The sequence below is a fragment of the Camelus bactrianus genome, chromosome 13 (assembly GCF_048773025.1).
Source record: "Camelus bactrianus isolate YW-2024 breed Bactrian camel chromosome 13, ASM4877302v1, whole genome shotgun sequence".
In the NCBI taxonomy this organism is placed as follows: Eukaryota; Metazoa; Chordata; class Mammalia; order Artiodactyla; family Camelidae; genus Camelus; species Camelus bactrianus.
Window position 1 is genome coordinate 69,361,579 of NC_133551.1, and position 26,461 is coordinate 69,388,039.

Below are 26,461 nucleotides of genomic sequence, written 5' to 3' on the forward strand. Positions count from 1 at the left end.
CGTTGAGGGATAGGGGTGGGCAGAGAGGTTGCGGGGTGGTGGTGGTGGTAATGGAGCTGAGCCAGGAGAATGTTGGAGGTTAGTACCCCCGCCCCACCCAAATCTCTAGTTCTCGCTGTTATAGAGGAGAAAATAGAGTCAGCTGGGGGGACAACCACTTCTGGGAGTTGGGGTGAAGATAGGAGAGGGGTGGGTGGAAGGAAAAATTTAGGAAGAGTGAGTGGTTCTTCCATGTGCTGGGGAAAGGATGTTTACAAGCTTACAACCCTACTGTTCCTTTCCTCCTTGTCAAAACTGATGTTTATTCTCATCTGTTTGTTCTTTACTTCTGCAAACATCACCTGAGTGTGTCAGACGGTGGCTCCAGTGTTGACCTGGATCAGTCACTACCCTTAAGAAGCCCCCCAACCACAGACACAAGATTGGGGGGGATGGAGTGTGTCAAGACATGCAAATACCAACTATCTCCCCTCACCCCTGTCACCTGTTCCAGCCCAAACCCTTCAGCCTGGGAGCAGAATAGCCCTGCTGACTGCCTACAGAATGCCTTGTTTCCCCAGCAGACTGACAAGGTGCCCCAAGAAAAACTCAAAACATTTAGCTAAGAAAGATGGAAGATGGCAGACTCCACCCTAGTCAATTAGAAGGTATAAGAGAGAGAAATCATGGAAATCGCTGTGGGGCGGAATATATGGTAAAGATGCTCATACATGCTTAGAGGCTCTTAGAAATGCAGGTTCCCTGAAACAGACCGGGGAGATTCTGATGAAGCAGGTCTGGAGCATGGTCCAGGATTGCATTTGTTGCATTATTGCAAATTCCTTGTGTACTTATTACAAGCTTGGCAAAACCCCAGAAAGTTGAATTGCAGAGACCTCCCCCAGAATCTGTCCCTAGAAATCTCTTCCAGGCCCTCAGTCAGCCTGGAAGGTTCTGCCTGGGTCAGCTCCCTTCAACCAGAAAGACCCTAGAGAAGTATGAGGAGTGACCACAGTCAGAGGAACAGGGAGGGTCAGGCCCAACTTCCCAGGCACATTTCTGCCCCAGGGCCTTTGCATTTGCTGTTTCCTCTCCCCACCAGGTACTTCCCCCAGGGATCTCCTTTGGCTCCTTTAGATGTTTACTCAAATATCACCCTATTTTAAATTGTTTTAAAAATCAAACATACCCAAAAAACAAGAAAGGGCAAATTCAAAAATCAACATGAACAACAAAACCAAATAAAAACCTCTCACCCTATCCCGCTTCACTTGTTTTACCACTGATCATCTAACGTGCTTAGTGTATTTATCTTTTTTATCGTCTGTCTCACCATCCCAACCTGCCCCCTCCTCCCCCCACCAACGTAAGCTCCATTAGGGCAGGGATTTTTTTTTCCTCTTTTGTTCACTGCTCTATCACCAGTTCCTGAAACAGGACACGAATGAATGAATGAGCAGGGGCAGCCCTCACCACCCACCCACAGCCTTGCCTCCTGCCTCTTGGGTGCTGAACTGCACTCTCCTTACCCCAAGACATAGGCTTCTCTAGCCACGGCCCTACGGGAGTCCTGAACACCCTCCCTCAACCCACGCGCATCTCCACACTTGTCTCTAGTATCGTCAGCGTGCGTGCAGAACAGAAACTTGCTCGCTGCCAGCCAGACCCCAGAGGAGCCCAGACCGGCCTCGCGCTGGAGCAGCCCATGCCCCTGCTAGGCATTAGTCCACTTCTCAATGAGGAAATACTAAACCGAGAACAAAGCTGACATTCAGACTGTCTGAAGCATAAATTGCCAAATCTTGGTTGGACCTCTGGCTCCTCACAGGATGCCACAGTCATCTCAAAGGGTGTTTGAAAGTCTTGAAACCTAATTCCGTGTCATCCATTTAAATTTCAAAACAGAAAATAAAATACGCCGGTAACTTATGGCTTTATGACAGCATTTCCTGAGCTGAGTGAGAGTTGTACTCTGCAATGATGCAGTGTAAAAAATACTGCCCCTGAAAAAAAAAAGATTTCTAGATTATCTGGGCTTCTTGGTGATGCCTGGAATCAATATTATTGAGCGCTGGGTGGCTCAGTGCTGTAACTCGATCAATATCGGAACCCTGGCATCTGAATGGCCGGGGTTCAGGCCCCAGCCCTCTTGTTCCCAGCTGTCCTCTTGACAGGGGAACGAGTAATGTTAAGTCAGGTCTTCCCACCTGCCGGGCACTGTCTCAGCATTTCCCTTGGGTCATCTCAGCTAACCCTCACCATCACCCGAGGCAGTAGGTGTGTGTGAAACACCCAGTGACCTCTGCAGAAACATCATGATGAGCATCATTCTTATTAAATTACTCCTGTTTTAACAGGAAAATAAGGCTTAAGAGACAGGGAGGTAGGTATGTGCCCGAGGTCACACAGCTAGAAAATCTGGCAGGATTTGAATCTGGATGAGTGTGACAAGAAGGTATTTCCTCCGGGGAATCCAGCTGACAGCTGTCACAACCACAAGACACCCATATTCACAACCTGCTTTCTTTCAGCTTGGAGCAGGCTGGGCTCCTGTTTGTCCTGAAAGCCTGGGAGTGACTGAGGTGTGGAGAGAAAGGGGGCTGAGGCCAAGAGGGGACATCTGGGTCTTGTCATCACGCTGGCTGGTCACACACACTGGGCTTCCTTCCTGCAGGACCTCTGCCCCAGTTTCCTTCTGTGGGCTGTCCTTGATGGGGGAGAGCCCACCCACTGCGCCCCCTCCCCAGACCTGCCTGTTGCTTTTTCCAGATGCCCCTTGCAGTCCAACAAGAAATGAATGCTGGCTTCCTCCAGGGGGAAGGAGGGAGGGAGGTCGCCCAGCCTCTGTGGATTAAGAGAGAGCCAGGGAAAGAGCTAGAAGAGGAGAGAAGAAAGAAAAAGAGAGAAGGAGCGAGCACAAAGAGCAGGAAGTGCCAAGCTGTTGAGCAGGGTGACACATGGGAGAGCAAAGGACCATGAGAGGATCCACAGTCCCGAAATAGCCTGACCCTATAGGCTGAGGAAATGCAGGTGGTTGCACACGTACACACACACACACACACAGACACACAAAAGTACATTCAAACCGCAGAGGAACAGCTGGTGAGTGAGGCCCTCTGTGGCCGTGCTCATCCCCGTCCCCTGGCAGAAAAATGGGAAAACACCCAGTTTTTTTCTCCCATAGGGACAATGCTGGTTTGGGACATTGACTTCTCTTGCCAAGCAAAGGCAGTTCCCTTGGTTCCTTGGGCTTTGCCGTGGAAGTGAGTCTGTACGTTCTGTTTGAGAACTGCAGATGCAGGGTGCTGGTCCCGCCTCTGAGGGGCCTGGTTTCTCTTTGTTTGTTTGATTGTTTTCTGTGTGTGTCTCACTTCTCTCACTGGTAAAATGGAGAGAGTTAACAGCATCGACTGTAAAGATTAAACGGGTTAATGTGTGTGATTAGTTCTGCTTGTTTTTGAACTTCGTGTAAATGGAACAATCAGATACTGTTTGCTGCCTGGTTTCTTTCACTCGATGATGTGAGATTTGACCACGTTGTCCGAGGGAGCTGTGGTTCATTCATTCTCATCGCCGCGTTGCATGGCACTGTATTGGTTATCTATTCTTGCAAAATAAATTATGGCAAAATTAGTGGCTTAGAACAACACACATTTCTCGTGTCACAGTTTCTGTGGGTCAGGAATCCGGGCACTGCTTAGCTGGGTGCTCTGTTCAGGGTCTCCCAGGCTGCAGTCAGGGGGTGTGGCCAGGGCTGTGGTCTCATCTGGGGCTCAAATGGGGAAGGATCCACTTCCCGGTTCTTGCGGCATTTCGCAGGATTCAGTTCCCCCAGAGTTGTTAGTCTGAGAGCCTCACCTCCTCACTGGCTATTAGGCAGAGGTCCCCTGGTGTTTCCTGCCACATGGGCCTGTAATGAAGCGGCTTGTTTCATTAAAGCCAATGACAAATATCGTATGATATCACTTACCCGTGGAATCTAAAAAATAGTACAAATGAACTTATTTACAAAACAAAAACAGACTCAAAGACATAGAAAACAAACTGATGGTTACCAGAGGGGAAGAGGGGGAGGGATAAATTGGGAGGATAGAATTAACAGACACACACTACCATATATAAAATAAACAACAAAGGTTTACTATATAATACAAGGAACTATATTCAATATCTGGTAATAAACTATAATGGAAAATAATTTTAAAAGGAATATATTACATATATATGTATAATCAAATCTCTGCTGTACACCTGAAACTAATACAATGTTGTAAATCAACTATACTTCAATAATATTTTTTTTTTTAAAACAAAGGGCAATGAGAGTCAACAGAGAGAGTCTCCTGGCAAGATGGAAGTTACAGTCTTGTGTAGCATAATCACAGAAACGACATCCCCATCGTCTTTGCGGCTTTCTGTTGATGCAGTAAGATACAGTCCTGCCCACATTCAAGGGGTGGGAATGACACAGGGGTGTGAACACCAGGGGTCAGTGGGGGCCACTGTATATTCCTATTGGTATGCACACGTGCACAGAGCTCTTGGGTACCTACCTAGGAGTAGAGTTTCGGGGTCGTGCATACGTCCAGCTTCACGAGATTCTGCCAAACATTTCCCCAAAGTGCTGGTACATCACCACCACCGCAGCAGGCCGTGAGCTTTGCTATCAGAGCACGTGCTTTCCGCATACTCATCCCCTCTCTCCTTGCAGAAAGGGGCCCCTTGGGACAGCAGGTCCTAAAGCTGGCTCCACGTCAGAATCACCAACTTCCCCGGGCTGCACAGTCAGACTTTCTGATGCTTTGAAGGCTTGACTATGAACTGGAAGGTACACTCCATGAGGCAAGGACCCCGGTATCCCCGGTGCCCAGAACAGCACCTGGCACACAGTCGGCACTCGATAAATATTTTTTTGATTAAGTGAATGAGTTTAGGAGCTATTCTTCGAGAGATGGGCCCGAGGGAGTGGCTGAGCTGGTGAAACGGGGAGCGAGCTTTGATGTGTCAACCTGTGTGTACTCTTCTGGGAAGAGGGCCCAGAATCTCAACCTGCTTTCTCCCCAGCAAAGGTTACAAGCCGCTCTGATTGGATGCCGTCCAGCGTAGGCATTTTATCGCAGGAAGAAAGAACTGGTCCCGGGGTAGGAGGCATGGGAACCTCCTCCAGGTGCTAGAAGTGCGGAGGGAGACAGCGCTTGCCTGGGGACCGCTCATGAACAGACACTTCGCTTGCTTTGATCTGCGACCCTTGGTGGTTCTTTCAGTTTGCCTGGCAACTGCTTGGCCTCCTGGGGCCCTCCCAGCGTCTGTCTGTTGACTAGCAACTTCCTTCCGGAAGGCCCCGGTGCACTGAGCTTCCGTCAGTGGCAAGCCAACACGAGCGAGCCCCACCTTTTGAGAAAGGCTCTTTCCATCAACAGAAAGCTCCCCAGTTGATCTGGTTTGAGGTGACCTCATCCTTTGTCACCGTCTCTCTCGTTTTCTGGAGGTTTCTCAGTGTCTTGCTGCTGTCTGCGTTCTTTTTACATGTGAACAGTGCACCTGTTTTGAGCATTTTGTTGTTTTCGGTCATTCCCGTCACACACTTTTTATCGTCTTTTCCAGGCAGATCGACCTCGTGGCTCTCTAGACAGTTCTTGGGTTTCCTCTGAATCATTTCATTTGGCCTAAATATGTCCGGGTTTTCCTCCTTCCTCACCACACTCCACACAGACCCTCTCTTTTCCCCAGAACAAGTACTCTTTTCTCTCCGATCGCTCACCCAAATCCTCGTCTTTCACCATGTTTTCTGACTTCTCCTGAGAACTGATTGTTTTTTTGAAACTTAAGCCTCAAAGATCATCTCTTCTAATCTGGGTCTGAATTTGGAGCATTGTCAAGGAGCAGGGGAGACAGGAATGCTGCTGGGTAATTAGCATCCTTGGCAGAAGGTGCTCAACAAAGGGTCAGAGGGACTTGGGGATGGAGGGGAAGGTGTGTTCTTCTGTCTGGGGTGGGACTTGGGGGGGTTGGGGGTGGGGAGGTCAGGAAAGGCTCTAAGGAAAAAGGAAGCATTGGACCTGAGTTTTGAAGGATGGGTAGGATTTCAGGGGGTAGAGCAAGGAGAGAAGAGTATGGTAGAATGAAGGAGCAGTGGGAATAGGGGCTAAAGATGAGTAATAAGAGAGGCCAAGTCAGTAGTACAGAGGGAGAGGGGAGGCCAGGTGCTGAGACGGCAAAGTGAGGTCCATGATCAGCTCTCAGACATGTTTGCTGGGCTTTTCCAGTGTGTTAAGAGACTTTTAATGATTTGCTGAAGTGATAAGCTTCTTTCTGCTGAGTGACAGAGAAACTTATTCAAATTGGCTTCAGCATGAAAGCAAATTCACTGGTTACCGTAAGTAAAAATCTAGAGGAAACAGCTGGGTTCAGGCCCAAATGATTTTATCAGGCCTTGGCCTCTCCCCAGCTCTCAGTAATGCTTTTATCCAAGTGGATCCAACCTTAGACAGAATCTCTGTATAATGTTCACAAAAAGGCTGCCATAGCTCCAGTCCTTAATATCTTCTCAGCTTTGAATTCCATGGGGAAGGATGAGATTTTTTTCCTAAGTCTCTCCCAAAGGCCTCACTGCTTCTCATTTTTCTCTGAGTGGGTCACAAACCTGTTCCTAAACCAATTATTGTGGCTCAGAACACTGCTATCCTCTGACTGGCCAAGCTTGAGCCATATGCCCATCCCTGTAGCCACAAATAGAATCAACACCAACTTTAGGAGGCTGGATTGAGACTGAGAGAAAGGTATGGTCCCCAAAGGGAGATAATAACACGATAGTATTTTAGAAGACGGGTGAATTGTTATTAGGTATCAAAAACACCAGATGGCTACCACAGTGGCCAACATGTACAGATTATTTAAATTTACATTAATATCTGGATGTATACCTTTTCTTGGAAAATAGGAACATATGGCAATACCTGAGTTCTCTTCTTACATATAGATCAACAATCCACTAGGGCTCAGGAGAGGCTGCCTTCTTTAGATACAGCCTATGCGCCCCCTGCCTAATGTACTGCTCAAATTTCCTCTCTGGCTTCTGGAAGCACTTGAATTTTTGTCCCCATCCTAATCTGATTCAGTAAACAGATCTGTTTCTCCCACCAGATTGGAAGTGTCAAATTGTACAGGGGTCAAGTAGCTCTCCCTATGCTTCCACAAACTCCTGAGGACAAACGCCTGGCCACTTTTCATAGGCTCATCCCTTGTCCATTTAAAAAAGCTTCTTTTAAAAAATATTTAACACACAGTGATTTTAGAATCTGTTATCTGATAATTCCAACATCTGAAGTCCTTGGGTGGGAGTGGGGGTGTGTGTCTCAATTTCTTGTTTATTGTTGCTGCTTACTCTGGCTCATACTGACTTGTTTCTCAGATGTTTAGTAATTTGATTGTGAACTCATTTTTGATTGAACTTAATCTGTGGGAATCCTGAGTGGCCTGATTCCTGGCTGCTCTTCTTAGGAAGACTTTTTGTTTCAGCTGCATGCCAGGGATGCTAATAACCTGTGACCACGGATGTTTATTTCCTCAACTTGGAGTTTTCCCACTGAATACAAGGAGTGTAAATTTGAAATCCAGGTCTGTGTGGGTACAAATCCTCAGGGTGATAATCATCATCATTATTATCATGGCTATTATTAATTTTCTCTTCTAGAGCCACATTAAAAACAAGAAGTTGCCTCATAGGCTCCCTTTTCTGAAAGTCTAGGAAAAAAAATTTTAAAAGCCCTCCTCTTGCCAGGATGTATAGCACCTTTGAGGATGCTGGCTTAATGTGGGCATCTTAGACTTTGCTAGCACACTTTGCAAAGGCTCAAGGCTTAACCTCTCATTTCTGGCACCTATTAACCCCTCAGAATGGTACAGGTGTTTATTCTCAGGAAGCCCTGACTTCCTCATTTGCTCACTCTGCTTGTGTTGTGTGTCTGTATATTCCTTTGGGATTGCTTACATAAAAACTGTTTTTAATTATGGGGTTTTGGAAATTTACACAAAGTAGAGAAAAGAGTGCAGTTAATCCCATGTAACAATCATCTGGCTTCAACATTTTCCCAATCTTTTTTCATCCTTTTGGAGTTCTTTTTCTGGATTAATTTAAAGCAAGTTGTGTCATTTCACCCATAAATACTTCCTAACTGAAAGGAAGATTTTCCTCTTTACATTAACCTCACCTTGACATTATCATACCTAAAAGTACTAAAAATAATTCCTGAATATCATCTAACATCCAGTCTTTGCTCACATTTCCTTAATTCTCTCAAAGGTATCTTCTTACTCTTGGTTTGTTAGAGTCAGGATTCAGACAAGATCCAGGATTCAGACAAGATCCAAAATCCATCGCATGCGATTATGTCTCTGAAATATCTTTTATTCTATAACAGTTTATTCTTCTACTATCCTACCCCCCGACCCCTACCTCTTTTTTTTCCAGCCACTGATTTATTGGAGAAACTGAATCTTTTGTCCTGTAGAATATTCACATCCTGGATTTGGCTGATTGCTTCTTCTTGGTTTCAGTTAATTTGTTCCTCTCTTCCCCATGTTTCCTGTAAACTAATAGATCAACATCCTTTTTGTTGTTGAGATGACCTCACAGGTGATGCTATGTGGTCCCTCTTGCATCACACTGTGAGCACGTGATGTCTGGTCATCCCATTTTTAATGATATCTAGATTGATCAGTGGGAGAAGTGCTAATAGATGGAGCCATCCATTACAAAGTTCCCATCCGCTTTTTTTCCCCAATATTTTTTAACTGTGATAAAATATACGTAACATAAAAGTTACCATCTTTTAACCGCTTAAGAATATACAGTTCACTAATGTTAAGGATATTCACGTTGTGTAAACAATCTCCAAAACCTTTTCGTCTTGTAAAACTGAAACTCTATACCCATTAAATAACATTTAATGTTATTTATCCCCTCTCCCGGCCCCTGGCAACCACCCATCTATTTTCTGTTTCTATGAATCTGACTACTCTAGGAACTAAAGATAAGTGGAATCATACAGTATTTGTCTTCTTGTGTCTGGCTTATTTCACATAGCAGTGTCCTCAAGATTCATCCATGTTGTAGTATGTGTCAGAATTTCCTTCCTTTTTAAGACTGAATAATAATTCATTATGTGTATATACTTTATTTTGTTTATCCATTCATCCATCAATGGACACTTGAGCTCATCAACTTTTTACCCAATAGTTCTAGCATCCTTTGAGGATCATTCCTGAGTTCCATTATTTCTTTTGGGGTCACAGAGTTGTGATTTTTTTCTGATTATTATTCCTTTGGTCATTATTAGCTAGAATTCTTTTATAAAGAAGAGTTTTCCTTTGTCAACCACTTGTTTATTTTTCATAAAATACAGTAGGTTCAGGAAAGGCAGAATAAATGATTGGCTCTTTCCCTTTCTATGTCACTATTCAAAACAAGAGAGATTTTGATTCAAAAAGATTTGATTTTGATTTAAAAAGATAAGGATGGGTTTCAATCCACTGAAGTCATTATTTGGTTTGATGCTCATACAATGCCATCTCAGGGATTCAAGCAGGTTGGCTCTTGTGTTTTTGTTTTTCCAGGTGGAAGCCACGGAGTATTTAATTGTCACCACTTATGTTTGTATTGCATTGGTGTGGTCTTTAAGACAAAAACGTCTGGGTCTCAGTTTTCCATTGCTGTACAAGGAATTTGGACAAGATGAACTCAAGAACCATTCCTGCTTAAAACACTCCTTAAAATTTGCAGCATTTTCACTTCATATGACATTATAGTTCAGTCACTTGATTCTTCCAGTCCCATGACCCAAGGCAGTTATCAACATCTTCTTTTTACAAACATGGAAATTGCCACCAAGGTGATACTATTTTTTTCTCCTTCTCCAGACTGTGTTGTTTCCCAGTAGACTTAAAGCTGTGGTTCTCAGTCAAGGATATTTTGCCTCCCAGGGGAATTTTGATAATGACTGGCGATTTTTTTAAATTTAATTGAAACACAGTCAGTTTACAATGTGTCAATTTCTGGTGCACAGCACAATGTTTTAGTCACACATATACATACATATATTCCTTTTCATATTCTTTTTCATCAAAGGCTATTACAAGATATTGAATATAGTTCCCTGTGCTCTACAGAAGAAACTTGCTTATCTATTTTATATATACTAGTTAACATTTGCAAATCTTGAATTCCCAATTTATCCCTTCCCACCCCCTTTCCCTCCAGTAACCGTAAGATGCTTACTATGTCTATGAGCCTGTTTCTGTTTTTTTAAAATATCATTAGTGTCTTCTTTTTCCTTTTTTTAGATTCCACATATGAGTGCTATCATATAGTATTTTTCTTTCTCTTTCTGGTTTACTTCACTTAGAATGACAATCTCCAGATCCATCCATGTTGCTGCAAATGGCATTATTTTATTATTTTTTAAGGCTGAGTAGTATTCCATTGTATAAATATACCACAACTTCTTTATCCAGTCATCTTTCAATGGACACTTAGGTTGCTTCCATGTCTTGGCTATTGTAAATAGTGCTGCTAGGAACATTAGGGTGCCTGTATCTTTTTGAATTAGAGTTTTCTCCAGGTATATGCCCAGGAGCAGGATTGCTGGATCATATGGTAAGTCTATTTTTAGTTTTTTGAGGAATCTGGAGTTTTTGATTGTCACACCTGGGAGGGGCTGCTGGCATTCAGGAGGTAGAGGCCATGGATGCTGCCACACATCCTATGATGCACAGGACAGCCCTGCCCCCTCATGCCGGCACTCTCCAGCTGCAAATGTCAGTAGTGCCAAATTCGAGAAACCCTGACTTGAAGCAGTTTATAGAGATAAAATCATATTCCTTTAAATTCTATGTTTATTCAATGAAAGGAAGTACATATAAAAATGCGCACATCTGAGAATTCAGCCATATGCAGGATGATGGGATAGTCTCTTTTTTAACCTGTGTCCGTAGAATGTAGCCATTTGATGGGCTTCTTACTGCTCCCCCTTCGATCCTATTTCTGGCTCCCATTTTTCCCCCTGAGACCTTTCTATTACTGGCCTAAGGGAAGATTACTGCACTGTTTTTACTGCTTTCAGGCCAGTGGAAAAAATCTTAGGTCTTAATTTTTTTTTAACGTAGGAAATAAATATTAAAATCAAGCTTTATATAAATAGCAGTTAGATTTTTTTTGGTCCCAATTCCTCTTTGCCATTTTAATTGATGGAATGGACACTTCGAATAAACTTAGTATTACCTTTTATATTATTGTGCTCTGCGAATCACAGCACCTCCTGTGAGACGTTTATTCTTCATCTTTTCCTCTGCTGCGTTTGTGCTGATTTCGAAAAACCCATTCGGCGCTAAAATGAATTGATCATCAGCAGCCGCTGGAAGGCTGTGTCCTTTCCTCCTCCAAAGGTCAATCAGCGGACTCATACTTTGAATCTGATTTCTAAAGCAGACAACGAATTTGTCAGAAACAAAAGATGCAGCTTTTATCTTTTTGTTGTTGTTGTTGCTGTTCAGCTTTGAAAGAGGCAGCATTTAGACAAGGCGAATGAATTGATTCTCATGTTTATATCAAGTATTCACACAGTTTCTCCTCCCAACACAGGTACTCCCAGCTGGTCATATTTTACCCAAAACATGAAAGAAGAAGCTTGCTATCACATTGTTATATTATTTTTCTCTCTTTTGCATTTTGTTAAACTAGATGCCGGTGATTTTTCTGGACTGGACGTAATTGTCAAGGATGCATTCTGAAATAAGACATCTTGAGCAAAACACTAAGAACATTTTCTTGGGTTTAAAGTTCCCACGCACCTCCTAAATTTCACACAGTATTGATCCCACCTTATTTTGGAGACGCATGCTGTATTACTTGACACTGTTTTGTTTTTTCCTGATAAGGAAGACCTATAGCCCAGAAGGGTTCTTAACCATCATTTTTTGCTTCCCAAATTGTATTCTAATTGTTTTCTTTTGTTATACTCCCTCCTTCAGTTCCAAACATGCTTTTAAATAATTTAAAATGTCTCAAAATTGATCTGAGTTTGTAAGTACTACTATTATCTGTCCTACTTTTTTTTTTTTTTGGATATTACAGTTAATAAATTCCAGGTTTCACTTCATAGCATTGAGACTGGGGTAGGAGAAAAGGAAAAAGGGAAGAGATAGCTGTTTATATATCATGCCATGAAGAATAGATATACAGTTCTGGATTGGGGACGGATAGGAAAACATTCTTTGTAAAAGTGACATTTTTTTTAACAGAAAAATGGTAAGTACCACACTCAGGCTGAGCTCCAAGGATGACCGTTTCCTGTTTTTTTTTTTTTGATGGAGCTGACACTGGGTGGCCAGGCTCCATGACCCAAGTCCACACTGCCCAAGAGAATGGATTTTCCTTTGTCAAGGGCAGGGTTTTTCGACCTAGGCACTATTGACTTTGTGGATAGAATGCTTCTCTGTTGTGGGGACCCTCCTGTGCATTGTAGGATGTTTAGCAGCATCCCTGTCCTACTAGATACCAGTGGCAGCCCCTCTCCAGCCATCATGATTTTGCAAAAAGCCCCCCGGGGGGGCAAAATCAATCCTGGTTGAGAACCACCGATCTAAGGTGAAAACATTCAGTTCTGGCGTTGGCTCAAATCTTTAACAGCGTCACTGGGACCTGAGAACGTTTTCTCACATGTTGCATCTGGGGGTTGATTGGCTTGTACCAGCATGTCATCCACCTAACTGCCTTCCTGGAATGTGCAGATTTCTGGGGGGTTTGATGGTGCACAATTGGCAGTCTGCCAAGTTGGCCCCGAGGAGTCTTTTGCTGCAAGGGCTACATTTTAATGGCGTCTGGAGCGCGTGTACAGTGTTCTCTCCAGTGGCTTTTCTGAATAAATCTGCATCCACATATTGTGCACTCATACTTCCGTGTCTTTCTTTCCCTCTCTTTGGTTAGCTCGCTTTGCGATGTCCAGACAGAGCAGGTTTCCTGGCCATTGTTCTCCACTGATTATTGCAGGATCTGAGACTGATGTTCCGTGGCTCACTGTCACGTACCATCCCGGCTTCAGGCAACCTCGGAGAGCGTTTCCCAGGGCAGCTGCCTTGCTACAAAGTGACAAGAGCTTTCTCCTGTTGGCTCTGCGTGATCTGACGGAGTCTCGCGAACCACCATCCACAGGTGGCAAGAACTTTGGAAAGCATCAGCCCCTCTGCCATGAAGCTGTCAGGAGAGGGTGCAGGCTTCCCAGCAGAGGCACAAGCTTCCCTTTCGGAGAATGGACACAGGGACTTCTGAGCTGGAGGTTTGTCTGGCTCATCCTGGACCCGTGAACTTGGTTCTCCCCGCCGGCTTTCGGGTGCTGGGCTCACCCTCGCTGGAGACCTGCGATCTGAATGCCATGCAGTGAGAAAGCTAACGGACAACTTCATCAATGAACTGTGGAACTTGGGACAATCCTTGTCTGCTCTGGGCCCTTTCTCCTCCTGTAGAAGCATCAGAACTGGCTCAGTCACCATTCCGTGCAGGGTGCTCTGTGAAAGCTGACCCTGGAAGAGGTTTTGTGGGGAAAAAATATTCTGTGGCCAAAATGGTTTGGGAAATGCTATGTCCTGCAGCATCTGCCTGGAGATTCATAATGCGCATAAGCAGATGAGAGACTTTCTGGATCTGTCTGCACCCAGATATCCATGTAGCTTTCTCCCCATTTTTCTGCAGTATTACTGTAACTGAGCAGGACCCTCTGGGGCTTTCTCAGAACAGACCCCCACTCCCCTCTGCCCACATGTCCTCCATCTGTCTCTTGTCTGTAGAAAAATTTTTCTTCTCCCAGGCTTCTCCTAGTTCTAAAGAGTACATTTCATCAGAAAAGTGAGAAAACACAGAAAGAAAGGAAAACATTCAGGCAAGACTAAATAATAATAATTTAGCTACTAAACAAAGTCAAGGTCCTTTAGTTCCTCCTTAAGGGCCGTAGATAATATTCTGAGCCGTGTCCTTTGAGCTGTTTTGCAGAGCCTGAGGCTCCCACCAGGTGGAAGAAGTTAACAGCATGCTGCCCACGAGCACGTGGACCCCCAGACTGGTTAGAACCAGAAGGTTGGTGAGGTTGACTCCCGATGACCTCACCACCAACCAATCAGAAGAGTGTCCATGAGCTGATCACACTCCCCCACAATCCCCCTCCCTCACCTTGTCTTTAAAAACCTTTCCCTGAAAGCCATCGGGGAATTTGGGTCTTTTGAGCACCAGCTGTCTGGACTCCTTGCTTGGCACCTGCAATAAACACGGCACTTTCCTTCACCACAACCCGGTTTCAGTAGATTGGCTTTACTGTGCGTGGGCAAGTGGACCCAAATTTGGTTCTGTAACATTACTTGCCTCGGGCACTTTTTCTGATCACCCAGGTGGGCCTTCCCCCTCACTTGTTCTTTACCCTGCCTTATTTTTCTTCACAGTACGTCTCATTGTCTGACATTATATCATATTTTTATTTATTTGTTTATTACCTGTCCCCCTCCTCCACCAAAATATGGCCTCTGTGTCAGCAGGACTTGGTCCATTTGTTTGCAGATTATCCCTAGCATGTGGCACATAGTAGGTGCTCCATAAAAAACATGTTGCATGAATACTTTAATTTGAGGATTCCCAAATGGAGCTGATCAGGGAACTTTTCCTCTGCCACCCATTAAAATCCAGGGAAATACTCTTGAGAACTCACCAGGGAGAGGGTGTCTAAGATCCCTGTCTTAGAACCAGCCACTCTGTTCTGAATACACTGACAATGCAGCATTAGACTGAAAAGCAAACAAAACGGACTGGCTTGTCCACCATCTGTGATGGGTGTTGCCATCACATGACCCGAGGAACTGAGCCTTGTGCAAGGCTGACCCCAGGGCTGCCTCAATGGGCCTCACCCACGCAGCCCTGCTGCGGTTTTCCTGGAGATGGCTTTCAGTGAAGATTCCTTGTGAACTGCTGGTGGCGCGTGGTGAACTTTCCCAGAACATGTTTTCAGAAACGAGAGTGAGGCTCACGCTTGGAGGAGTGCTTGGATTTTCGAGTTCTCCATCAGGAGACATTGGTCCAGTCGCAGCCACCACGTGGCCCCCTGCTTTCTCTGTGCTGGGAACAGCTTGGCACTTTACCTGTGTTTTTCTCAGGTATCCACCTCCAAATGAGGAGCCTCCGTTTTGCTGGTCAAAAGATCAAGGCTCAGGGGGAATCAAATTACTTGCCCAAGATCATCCTTCTAGGAAGCAGCAGTGCTGGGATGAAAACAAAGTCCTCCCTGACCGAAAGAAAGCCCATCTCTGGCTCTCCGCACTTGCAGACAGGACGGGGGCTGTCCTTTCATAACTCTGTACTTAAATACTCAGCATGGCTTGTCCTAGGAGCTAAATGGTCCCTGTCAGAGCCCTTAAGCCAACAAATGAGACCATTAATCCTCAGAAGGGCTCTTTGCCCGTTATGGCCTGTGGTTGGATTGATCCGTCCACTTCCAGGGATAAAGCTGTGTCCCATTTTCACTTTTGCTCCACACTTGCAGGTTTATTTTGGCTTTGCCATCTGACACTTGTCCATCTAGAACCAAGGCATTTCAGGTTATTTGGCATCAAGCAATAGAAACCAGCTTGTTTAAGCAAAGATAGGACTTTATTGAAAGCTGCCTGGGGCATCCTACAACCCAAAGGGCAGTGAGTGAGGGCAGGAAATGCAAACCAGCTGAACTCTCTCTTTTTCAGGAGGACTGTTTTCTCTGTGAACCTCTGTTTCATCAGTCTTCTCTTGTAGACCAGCGTTCTCTGTGCACATGGCTTCATGGTGGCTTTCAAGTTTATTATATTCAGTTCAAGTAGCCAGTCCCAAATGACATGGTCATTGTCACCAAAGGCCATGGGATGCACTTTGGGAAACACTGTCCAAGCGAGAACCTTCCTGCGGAGAGCAGGGCTGGGGCTTCACTGCTGTGTCCCCAGAGCCCAGGAGAGTGCCCGGCACGTAGCACACTTGTGGTGCTCAGTACATATGTGTGGATGGATCCAGCTGGTTTAGCCGCACACGCACACCAGGCAGCACTCAGCCCTGTAGCCACAGTCACGCTCCAACACGATCTTTCACCTCCATCATCCTCCTGAGGCTCCCGTTCGTCAGAACCATAACCAGGCTGAGAAAAGTGGGAACCAGAAGTGAGACCAGGTGGAGTATCCGCTGTGAACCCTGTGTTGCCTACAAAGCCAAGGCAGCGCCTGCCTCCAAGGACTTGGGCTAAATTTAGGATCAGAGCTAAAAGGGAATTTGATGGGTTCCACAGCATCTCTTGTGGAACCCAGGGGCAGAAGTACAGCTGGGCTTCCCACGGGACGAGGACCAAGGACCAGAAAGTCACTGGGAGACAGCCGTCTCTGCGGTCTCGTTTTCGCATCTGCCTTTCTCAGCAGTTAGCTTCGTTCTCTCTCTGCTGAGCAGCGTCCCCTGCTTCACTCACCTGTGGCCCCTAATCCCTGAGACTACATCACCCCACCAGCCTCTCCATCCCAGGACCAGTTCCTGGGAGAGACGAGTCTAGCTCAGCTCAGCTTCTGATTGGTTCTCCTGGGTCAGGAGGACACACACTTCAGGTCCTGTCAGCTGTGACCTGAGAGAGTGGAGGTCACATGATGCCGACATGGCTGCTGAGATTCCTCCTTTTGGGTTCATAGCCCTGGGGCCAGTGAGGGCCCAAGAACAGGTGCATGGCTTCTTGACTTTTCTCCTCCATCTCTGCCTTTCCTATGTTTACCTTAAGAACAAAAACATGATGGAGAGGAAAGGACAGCCTAGGGTCTTTCTTCTGGTTTTTACTTTTTGTTTGTTTGTAGTCAAAAGATAGAGAGCTCTGATAAGTCTGAATCAGTGAGCAAACAGGATGAGTGTGCTCATCAGGGAATTTTGAGGTAAAGGTGACTTCCTGCTTTGCTTTTAATTTAATATTGCAGATAACTTCCCTGCCTCTCTAGGTACTATTCAGGCTCCGGCCTGTTGCTAGCATTCCCAGCTCACATTCTCTCTGCCTTCCTTTTAGACAGAGGTGCATCCATGCTCTGTATTTTATATACTAAATATCCACAAGCTAGTCTCTGAGCCGTATGAATCATTTTTCTATTTGATCATTTGCACACATATAAAGCAGGGTCCTCAGTGCAATTTCCACAGTACTCCTGCCTGTAGGAAGAGTCGAGATCAGCTCAGGTCAAAGCGGGGCTGGTCTCTAAGGAGTTGAAGCTTGAGCCCCGTGTTGGTCTCCTAAAGCTAGTGGAACAAATTCCCTCCAGCTTAGTGGCCTGAAACAACAAACTTATTCTCCTATGGTTCTGGAGGTCAGAAGTCCAAAATCCGCATCAGCTGGGCTGAAATCAAGGTTTTTCAGAGGGTTAGGGTTAGGGGTTAGGGGTTAGGGATTCCCCTGGATGCTCTAGGGACATGTCCATCCCTTGCCTCGTCCAGGTGTGGTGGCTGCTGACACCCCTTGCCCGGTAGTTGCATCACCACTGCAGTCTGCCTCCTCCTCTTCTGTGTATGTCATCTCCTCCCGCCTCTCACGTCTAAGTGATGGCACTTAGGGCCCACCTGGATAGTCCAGGATAATCCCCGCATCTCAAAATCCTCAGCTTCATCACAGCTGCAAAAACTCTACCATAAAAGGTAACTTTCTCAGGTCCCAAGGGTTAGAGCCTGAGATCTTTGGGGGCTACGGGGTCAGTTGATCCACTGCAGGCTCCCCAATTTTTTCTCTTCCCAGGAGGGTCTAGACTGCAGAGCCCCCCACAGCTGTCTATAGAGGCCAGATCGAGAGACCTTTTAGAAGGTCATTTCTCAGCTCACTTGGAACTTGCTAGTCCCTTATTCCTTTTCCTCCCATTTGTCTTCCCATCCGGGGGAACCGCAGATTGTAACCGAAGGGCAAGTCCAGGCCAGAGCTACACAGACACACAGGCTGGCTCTGTGCAGGGCTGGGACCAGACCAGGCCTCCGGGCATCCCTGGCCACAAAGCAGACCCTTGCAGCTCCCTTTTTCTGAGTGGATTTATGCAAGGAAATGAAAGGTTGGAATATAGGCACTGTTGCCAATTCTGATAAAAGACGGTGCTTCACTTTCTACCTGCCGCCTCCCCTTCCCTCCCATGGGAGCTTTTAGGAACATCCAGGCCCTGAGAATTTACTCTTTTAATCAAGCTCCTCGCCAGGCAGACCCCCAGCAGCCCGCTCCCTGCTCGCCAACACCACGAAGGGAACTTTGGACTCGGGTCTGTCTTCCCAGACTCCCACTCCACGGTCAAGACCTTGACCCCAGACGTCCCCGGTCCTCTGGTTCAGCCCAGCCTCGGCAGGCTGCCATCCCGTGTGTTCTCACGCAGTGAACTGCTCTCCTGAGCTCCTCAGGTAGGCACTGTGCCCTGCCCACCGGGACACGCTCACCCGCCCCACACGATCAGACAGCCCACCCGGCCCAGTTCTCAGAAGAGGAGACGACAGGGAGAGAGCTGCTGTCCAAACAGCCAGAACTTTCTGCTGGGCATGTGGGTTGACAGGGACAGTCTCAGCTCTTGGGAGGCACAGGTCCTCATTCAAAGTATGAACAAGCTCTTTACACGGAGTTGCACAGTAGAATATTTAAGAACTCAGGTCCTGGAGGCCTGGGTTCAAATCCCAGTTCTGCCACTTACATGTGGTTGGGCATGGGGCCTTTTAATTAACCTGATCCTTCGTGAACTAACCTCCAAAATGGTAGTAACACCTGACTTGGGTCCAGTTGAAAATGGGACATACACTGTTTGGTATATATTAGCTAATATCCTTATCAGTGAGGCTTCTCCCTAAGCAAGTCAGTTTTGGAAGAGTGGCTAAAGTAACTCAGCACCAAAGGAACGACATAGAAAATATTTTATTACAAAAAGCTCAGTTGCATGGGGTTTTAGAAGGAACAGAACATCTCGTACGGCCTTCCTTTTTTGCTGTTACGCAGGAGAGACTAGTCAACTCTACCAATGAAGACCAGGACCTTGCGCCTCCTCAGGCCTGGGGTCCTCAAAAGAACCGATGGCATCATTTCTCTGAGAACCCCACGGGACCCCGCTCCTATGTATATCATCCAGCCTCTTGTTTGGCTTAATTCACGAAACAGGACTGTGTCCATTCTATAAAGCTGGGTCAGGTTTCCTACCCACAGTTCAGGACTCCAGTGAGAAAGCAAAGGCATAACTTGTTTTCTTTTGGAAACAGAACAGTCCTAGCGGAAGCAAAACAAAACCACAACCTAAACCAGTTGCTAGGTCTCCTTTCCTAATTGGAACAGGGAGTGATGTCACTGACGATTCAGAGTTGAGGAAGGCCAACAGGGACGATGCCAGCGCCCTGTCCCTCGATGGGGTCACAACATCACGAGATCCGAGGCAGCAGCTCTTTCCGATGCACCTGCCACGTGAGGTTCTGTGGACCGCTCCCGAAGCCCCTCACCCCCTTGCCCCCGGCCCCCATCCAAATTGCTAAGGACACGCCTGGCCCCTCGGCTTCTCAACGGCGACTGAAGTGGCTTCATTCGGGGTCTGGTGGCGTGGAGGATGAGTGAGGGAGGGACACGCTCGGGGAGGGGCCATCAGTCGGGGGGCCGGGTGTCGGGGGCTTTCTCCTGGACTTCATCATACTGTGGGGGGGGAGTCAAAGGCTCGATGGAGGGAGGAGGCACATTTTTGTCTGGCAGGTTGATCCTGAAGTCTTTGAGGTGAAGCTTTTCGGATTTTATCCTTCGAACTTTGAGCGGCTTCAGGCGTTTGGCCAGTCTGGAGTTCTGCCTGTCGGGGGGGTTCCCTGGGCTGATCTCCACGTCGGCCCTGGTTGTGGTGGGGCTTGTCTCGTCCAGCCCCGTCAAGGACTCGTAGGAGGGGAGAGAGATGCTCATCCTGGGGTTCTGGTCCGGTTCCCTCGCCTCCGAGTAGTTTGTGTTCATCACTTCCTCGTAGCTGGGGACATAGTACCTCGAGGAGGCCTCCTCCTCCTCCTCCTGGCTGCAAGACAGCAGGCACAGACATGGGGGTGTTAGCATGTGCTCGGGTCACTTAAAATCACAGATGGACCCCAAATCCCGTGTTGTCACTAGGGCACATAAACCAGCCTTGTAAACAACAAAGGTGTCCAGGAGGTAATAAAAACCAACACTTCAACAGTTGATTATGAGCCAAACCCTGTTCTAAGTACATAGGAGCCAATTTCATCTTCACTAATGACACTATGAGTTAGGTACTATTAGTATACCCATTTTATGGATGGGGAAATGGATACATAGAGGTTAAGTGACATGGTCATACCTTTAAGAAGTGGGAGGGCAAGGTATGAATGCCACACACTTATGTCCTATCACTGGTGTTAACCCCCCTTTGCCTTTAAGCCTCACGCTTCACAACATGCCCGGTGGGCTCTTCTGATACCCAGCAGGGGGTCCTTTGACGAAAGGCAACACAAAATGCACAAAACAGCTGCCAATTTGAAGCAAAACAGTTATCCCCCAGTAGAGAAGGAATATCTGGAATATAAAATTCACATGTATCTCAAATTACTCTGTAATTTTGTCTTCCAAGTTCACCGTTGAGATGCAAAGGATGGGTCACATCCTCAGCCTTACTCTTGACTGTTGGCAAAGGAAAACCAAAAAGTCAGGGCATTTTTTTTTACATATTTTTTAACACTTGAACCTGTGTCACCTGTGTAGATGACAGTGGCCAACATGGGAAACCTCACTATTTGTCTGGGCTTTCCTTTCATCTCCTTTAAGAATGAGCTCATGAATTATCCAGGGTGGGTTATGATGGGTGACTGATCTTCCTTCTTTGTTCTTTTCTCTATTTCCCAAGTTTTCTGGAATATGCATGATTATTTTTTACTATCAGAAAATCGGTTTAATTTTTCCAAAATAAAAAACAGCTCCCATCTCACCACAGAGATAAGACATACTTGCAGAAAATTCAAACCATACAGAAAAATTGAATGAAGGAAAAAACACCAAAATCCTTCCACGCAGAGATGATAACCACCTTTGACCTTCTGCTGTGTACCTTTCCAGATCCTTCTCTAATCCCACAGCCACAGCGTTTGGTGCCATGAGGACCTTCCCTAACACACTGTGTTGTAACCTCCTTTTCTCAGCGTGCTGGACACGGTCCCACATTAGCAAGTATAAGCTGCGCAGAACTCCAAGGAATGGGCATGTCATGCTCGATGGATGGGTGTTTAGGTTGTCAGTGTTCGCGGTTCTCAGCAGTGCTCTGATACACATAGGGGTGCAAACCCCTTTGCACCGGTGTGACTGTCTCCCACAGACACGCTCTTAGGAATAGCACTGACAGGTACACACGTCTTTAATACGGCCTCTTACTGGGAGCTCCCCTTCAGTAAGGTTATTCTATCAACACTCTAATCAGCAACCCATTTTCCTACAAATCTCCAATCCCAGAGGCTGTCTTGGCCAATACGATGGCCAACGGATTACGATGCCCGTTTTGGGTTGTCTGCACTTCCTGACTAATGGGGCTGAACATCTATTGTTTGAGTTTCTATGAAATGCTTGTCTGTGTCCTGTGTCTGTTTCCCTGCTGAAGTGTTCATCTTTCATATTCCTTTGCAAGGGCTCCTTCTACAATAGGGATAACAACCTCGATCATAGGTTCCCCAATTTACCACTTGTCTTTTAAATGTGTGCACAGCATTTTTGGTCAAAGAGAACCCTGCTTCCCAACCTTTTCAGCTCAAAGCATAAACGCACAGGATGTGGGGTAAGTGGACAAGCAGCCGGTCTGAAGGCTCTGGCCGCTCCAGGCCCCCTGCAGATCCCCTGGGCATGTCAAAATCTCGATACACCTGTCATCCATTCATAGCACATTATTTGGGAATCTTTGGGATCAAAGCATAAAGTTCTTTGTAAAACGACAAACTGTTTTACAGAAGCCTTAGCGGGAGAAAGGCTCCTAGAGGAAAACGTCCTCATCACTGAACCCTGGGAGGGGGGCCGTGCGGCCAGCCAGTCCTCACCTGTCCTCCTCCTGGGCGTGAGGCTCGACCCCCGGGTGCTGGACGTGCGCCAGCTCCTCGCCTTGCCGCCGCTTCCTCTTGTCTCGGACGCTCAGGCAGATGGACAGCAGCAGCAGCATCACCCCGGCCCCGACCAGCACGTAGGCCACGGAGAAGGTCTTGCTCTTGAGAATGCCGCTGCCTATCTCCGTCTTGTTGTTCCCCTGAGCGGTCGGCTTCTCGGCTGCACTGAAGCCAGGTACCAGGTTCCACATGGCCATGATGACCCCGAGGACCAGCATCCCCAGGCCGATGGCGGTCAGCGCATAGTGCGAGCCGTTGGCCTTGGACTGGGCCATCATGCCAGAGGGAGCCAGACAAGGCCCAGGTTCGAAGAAAGAAAGGAAATAAATAAAAGGCGGCAGCAGCAGCAGCAAAGCCCCCTTACACGCCCTGAACAAAACCCCTAGGGCCACACTGACAACACAGCCACGGATTCTCGAGGGACCGTTTCAAGCCGATGCAAGGCATCCCGTGTGGTCGGCTGCGGCCGAGAGGTCTGAAAGGAAAGCGGAGGAAAATTAGAAAGGGAGGACAATCAGCTCCGCTTCAGGCCGCCCTGGTGGACGCAGCGGCTGTCCGCTTGAAGGGGTTAAGAGGCAGGACTGAGTCCCAGGCGGGGCTGGGCCTCGCCTCTGATGCATTCCAGATGTCTTACGTGCTCCCACTCCTTCTGTGAGCCTGTGAAAGGAAGGCTGATCTGCCTACCCCCGCCAGAAAAGGAAATGACAGACCTTTCCCTGCAGGAGGACGGAAAGGTCAGAGCTGCAGGTCATTCAAACATGTTGTGAAATTTAATGAAACCTCACTCTGTGCGGGTACTGCAAGGAGACTGGACGATGGCATGTCTGAGCCGTGATCAACTGATGTACCAGAATCACCTGGGTGACGGGCATTGGTCAATGCTATGTCCCAGTCCAGACAGGCCCCTGCGGTCTGTTCACCACCCTCAGTGGCTCCCCGTTTCCTGCTGCAGAAAATCCAGGCTCCTTAGAATCATGCTCGTGGCTGGCTTAACCTGGCCCTGCCTCCCCCGCTTGTCTGGCACCTCACCTTCCTTCCCACACCCCGCCTGGCATTGCTGCCTTTCCCTGATGTGTCTCGCATACCCCCAGCAACTACTGTGGCCCATCTCTCTCTCCCATGACCGCATCTTCTTCATTCCGCTCCTGGAACGTAACAAGGACTCCAAAAATCTCTGCTGAATCCAATGAATGAAATGAGGCCACATGAAGCCACCCTGCAGGACACACTTCTTTTCAGCCACATGGAGTTTTGCTTTTCTTAAAGGGGCAGAAGCCTGCACATTCCTCATCTTAGCTGTTGTGCCCAGCTGGAGGAGAAACTCTCTTCCCGTGAAGCTGCTCGGAGAACTTGTGCAGAAGAGAGTGCTCAACCATCCTGGGAGTCCATAACCATCTGCTGGCTGGGAGAGGGAGCCAGATAAGCAACTGACTAGAAGGGTTTCGCTTAGAACACTTGCAGAGGGCGGGAGGACCAGCAAGCAAGGCTCCTGGCTAATTACACTCCTCAAGCACGTTATTTCTGCAACCGCAGCCTTTGCAGAACAGTAAAACTTTACAGCTGTTTAGATGGGCAAAGTCCTGTTTGTGGTACTGCATTCTTTCTGCTCCTTGCAAAAGGACAGCTAACCAGGCCACTTGAAATCTGATGCTGCAGAGATATTTTCTCATCAAACAGTGGACTCCATCTGAAACTGGCCACTTTGTTCAAAAATACTCTAAAAATATTTGGGATAACATCCTTTATCGGCTGGAAGTCCATCCCTTCTTTCTTTTACTCAACAAATATTTCTTGTGCTTCTGCTAAGCAGTGGTAGGTGCTGGAGAAACACTGGTGAGTAAGTTAAGGATGAGGGGGGCTTCCAGGCCAGCAGGAAAACAGTCTACAGGGAGTAACAATAAATTGGGAAGAAAGTACGGGAACTGGGGCATAAGGCAGCCAGGTGCCCTAACTCGGGCTCGACGGCGTATGGAAAGTCTCTGTGAGAGAGAAGTCCCACTTCCTATCATAGGGTCTGCGCCCTGAACGTGCTGTATTATATGCGTGGGCGTGTGTGTGTACAAACGTGCACACACATGCCTTGGTGCTTGAACATGCGTGTGGATGCACGCAGAGCACCGAACAGGGATCAGTCTACCATATATACAAGGGTGTATGTTTCTCCCATCACTCACGACCAGCGAAGGGAAGGATGAGGGGTTTGGCAGCCCTGGGAATGCATCAGCTCTGCCAAATGGATCTGAGACAAGGCCAGACTTGGAGGGCTCAGTGGTGGAGAGGTGCAGCCCCAGGCTCATGCTGGAAGCAGAAGAGATGAAAAAACCACTTACTGAGCACCTGCTCAGGACTCAACAGGCAGGCCTCGTACCTGGGAGGCTGACGACCTATTTATTAAACCAGTGATGGGGCCACGTTACCCTCTCTGCCTCCTTGCTCTCATTAATTCTCAGTTCAAGGTTTGCCTTGTATTGTCATGTGAGTAAAACAGGGCCCCGATGTGAGGCATGGGCAGAGATAAAAATGTCAGAATTAACAGATTTTTGGACCGTTAAATTGTCAATGACCAAAAACAAGTCATAGTGCTCAGTGTGGGTGAGGGTGCTGGGATGGGCAACTTCACATGTTTTTTTCTGGATGGCAAGTTTTGGCATTTGTGGACCAAAAGTTTAAAAAATGTTTATACCCTTAGGCTCTATAATTCCAACTTCTAAGAACTGTGTACAAAGCAAGGATATGCATCGTAGCTTTATAGAAGTGAGAAACTAGGAACTGCTTAAATAGCCAATAATCTGGATCTGGTTAAATAAAACATAGTATATGCACTTGTTCAATTAGTCTCAAAGCAGCTAATGATACATTTTAAAGTCAAACAACAGTATGTTCAGTGTGATTCTAATTTTAATAAAATTCTAAACACAAGTATGTATAAATGAATACACGGGAGAAAAGGCTGAATGATCCTTAAATGTTAAAATAAAAAAAGAGACAATATATTCTCTTACCTACAAACATATACATAGAAATCCCAGGGGGAGGGACACATTCCAGACTTGTACCAATGATTGCTTTTGGGGTTGGAGGGGGCTTGGGAAGCAGAACTTTTACTCTATTTCTGTATTTTGGATATTTTTTACAATTAGGATGTGTTGTTGCAAGGCAACAGAGCTTGGTGGTTAAGTGTGAACTTTGGAACCAGGCTGCCTGGGCCCTGCACCTTTCCAGCTGTGTGACCTTGGACAAGTTACTTAACCTCTCTGTGCCTCAGTTTCCACAACTGTAAGTCGGAGATGAAAGCTCTCTAGTATTCACCTCATAGGGGAGTTACGATAAATCAACAGTAAGTATACAGTAAGTATACATAACGCACCTAGAACAGTATGTGACCAGCACACAGTAAGTTCTTACAGAAATTAATATTATTATTATATTAAATAAAATTAATATTTTTTAAGGCCTGCATTCTCAATGGGGTAAGACCACCCCCAAGAGGGGGAAATTGGCTCTTAGGGATGGTATAAAATCATCTCAGTTGTTACAACAGTTTGTGGTCCTCCACAGTACATAAACGGATACCCAGCATATCCGTGGTATTAAAATTTCATGGGGTGGGGTGGGGACTATTACAAAAAGAAAGTCTAAAAAGACTCCTTAGGGAACCCTAGTGGGGCAAAAATTGTTGAGCGACACCATTGAATGTATGCTATTAAATTTTAACACACTAAAATTACACCTGCCGTGATGTTTACAGTTATTTTCTCCGTGTGGGGGGATTAGAATGATTTTTATTTTCTTTCTCTTACTGGGAGGGTAAGAATTGGAAAACACTGAAACATGCATGTGTTGCTTTTCGAATAAGAAAATGAAGTAAAGGGTTTAGGGTTTTGTTACAAAATAAAGGTTTTGTTTGGAACACACAGCAGGGTTATGTGTCCAACAGTAGCTTAAAGTTGTTCATCGGTCCCACCCTCCCTCTGGAGACCAGGATCTTGAGCTGGTTCACCAGGGGGTGTGGAAACCCAGCTCCCTGAGGTGCAGCTGGTGACTGTTTATCTTCTTCCTGGCTTGTTGACCCACATTATATTTAGTATGTTGTTCTTTTCCTTTCAAAAATATGGAAAGAAGCTAATTTTGTGCTTGGAGGATTTGGACCACATAGTTTCCAAGATGTCCTTAAAACAGAGCAGCCCTAGTGGGCAGCCTGGGGTCCCAGCTTGGCCAGACGCACCTCTGGACCCAGGAGTTGGATCCATCACGGGTCAGGTTCAAGGTGGCCCTAAGGGACAAGTGAGTGATCCTGTATCTGGGTTTTCAAGAAAACTGTTAACCAGTTAA

At 46.5% G+C, this 26,461-nt stretch overlaps 1 protein-coding gene across 4 annotated transcripts in view; it reads right to left on the minus strand.

Moving 5' to 3' along the window:
- Positions 1-18,910: 18,910 nt before the first annotated feature.
- TMEM51 (transmembrane protein 51) overlaps positions 18,911-26,461 on the minus strand; it is a 48,666-nt gene continuing 41,115 nt past the window's right edge. For 2 of the 4 annotated variants that reach the window (XM_074377373.1, XM_074377372.1), the window contains exons 3-4: positions 22,067-22,604; positions 18,911-20,049 (exon numbers count right to left, since the gene is read on the minus strand). In XM_074377373.1, the coding sequence (XP_074233474.1) occupies positions 19,641-20,049; positions 22,067-22,407 (750 nt within the window). In that variant the 5' untranslated portion in view covers positions 22,408-22,604 and the 3' untranslated portion in view covers positions 18,911-19,640. Of the gene's footprint in view, positions 20,050-22,066; positions 26,447-26,461 lie in introns of those variants that run through there. The other 2 variants (XM_074377374.1, XM_045518506.2) reach the window with 2 other exon arrangements.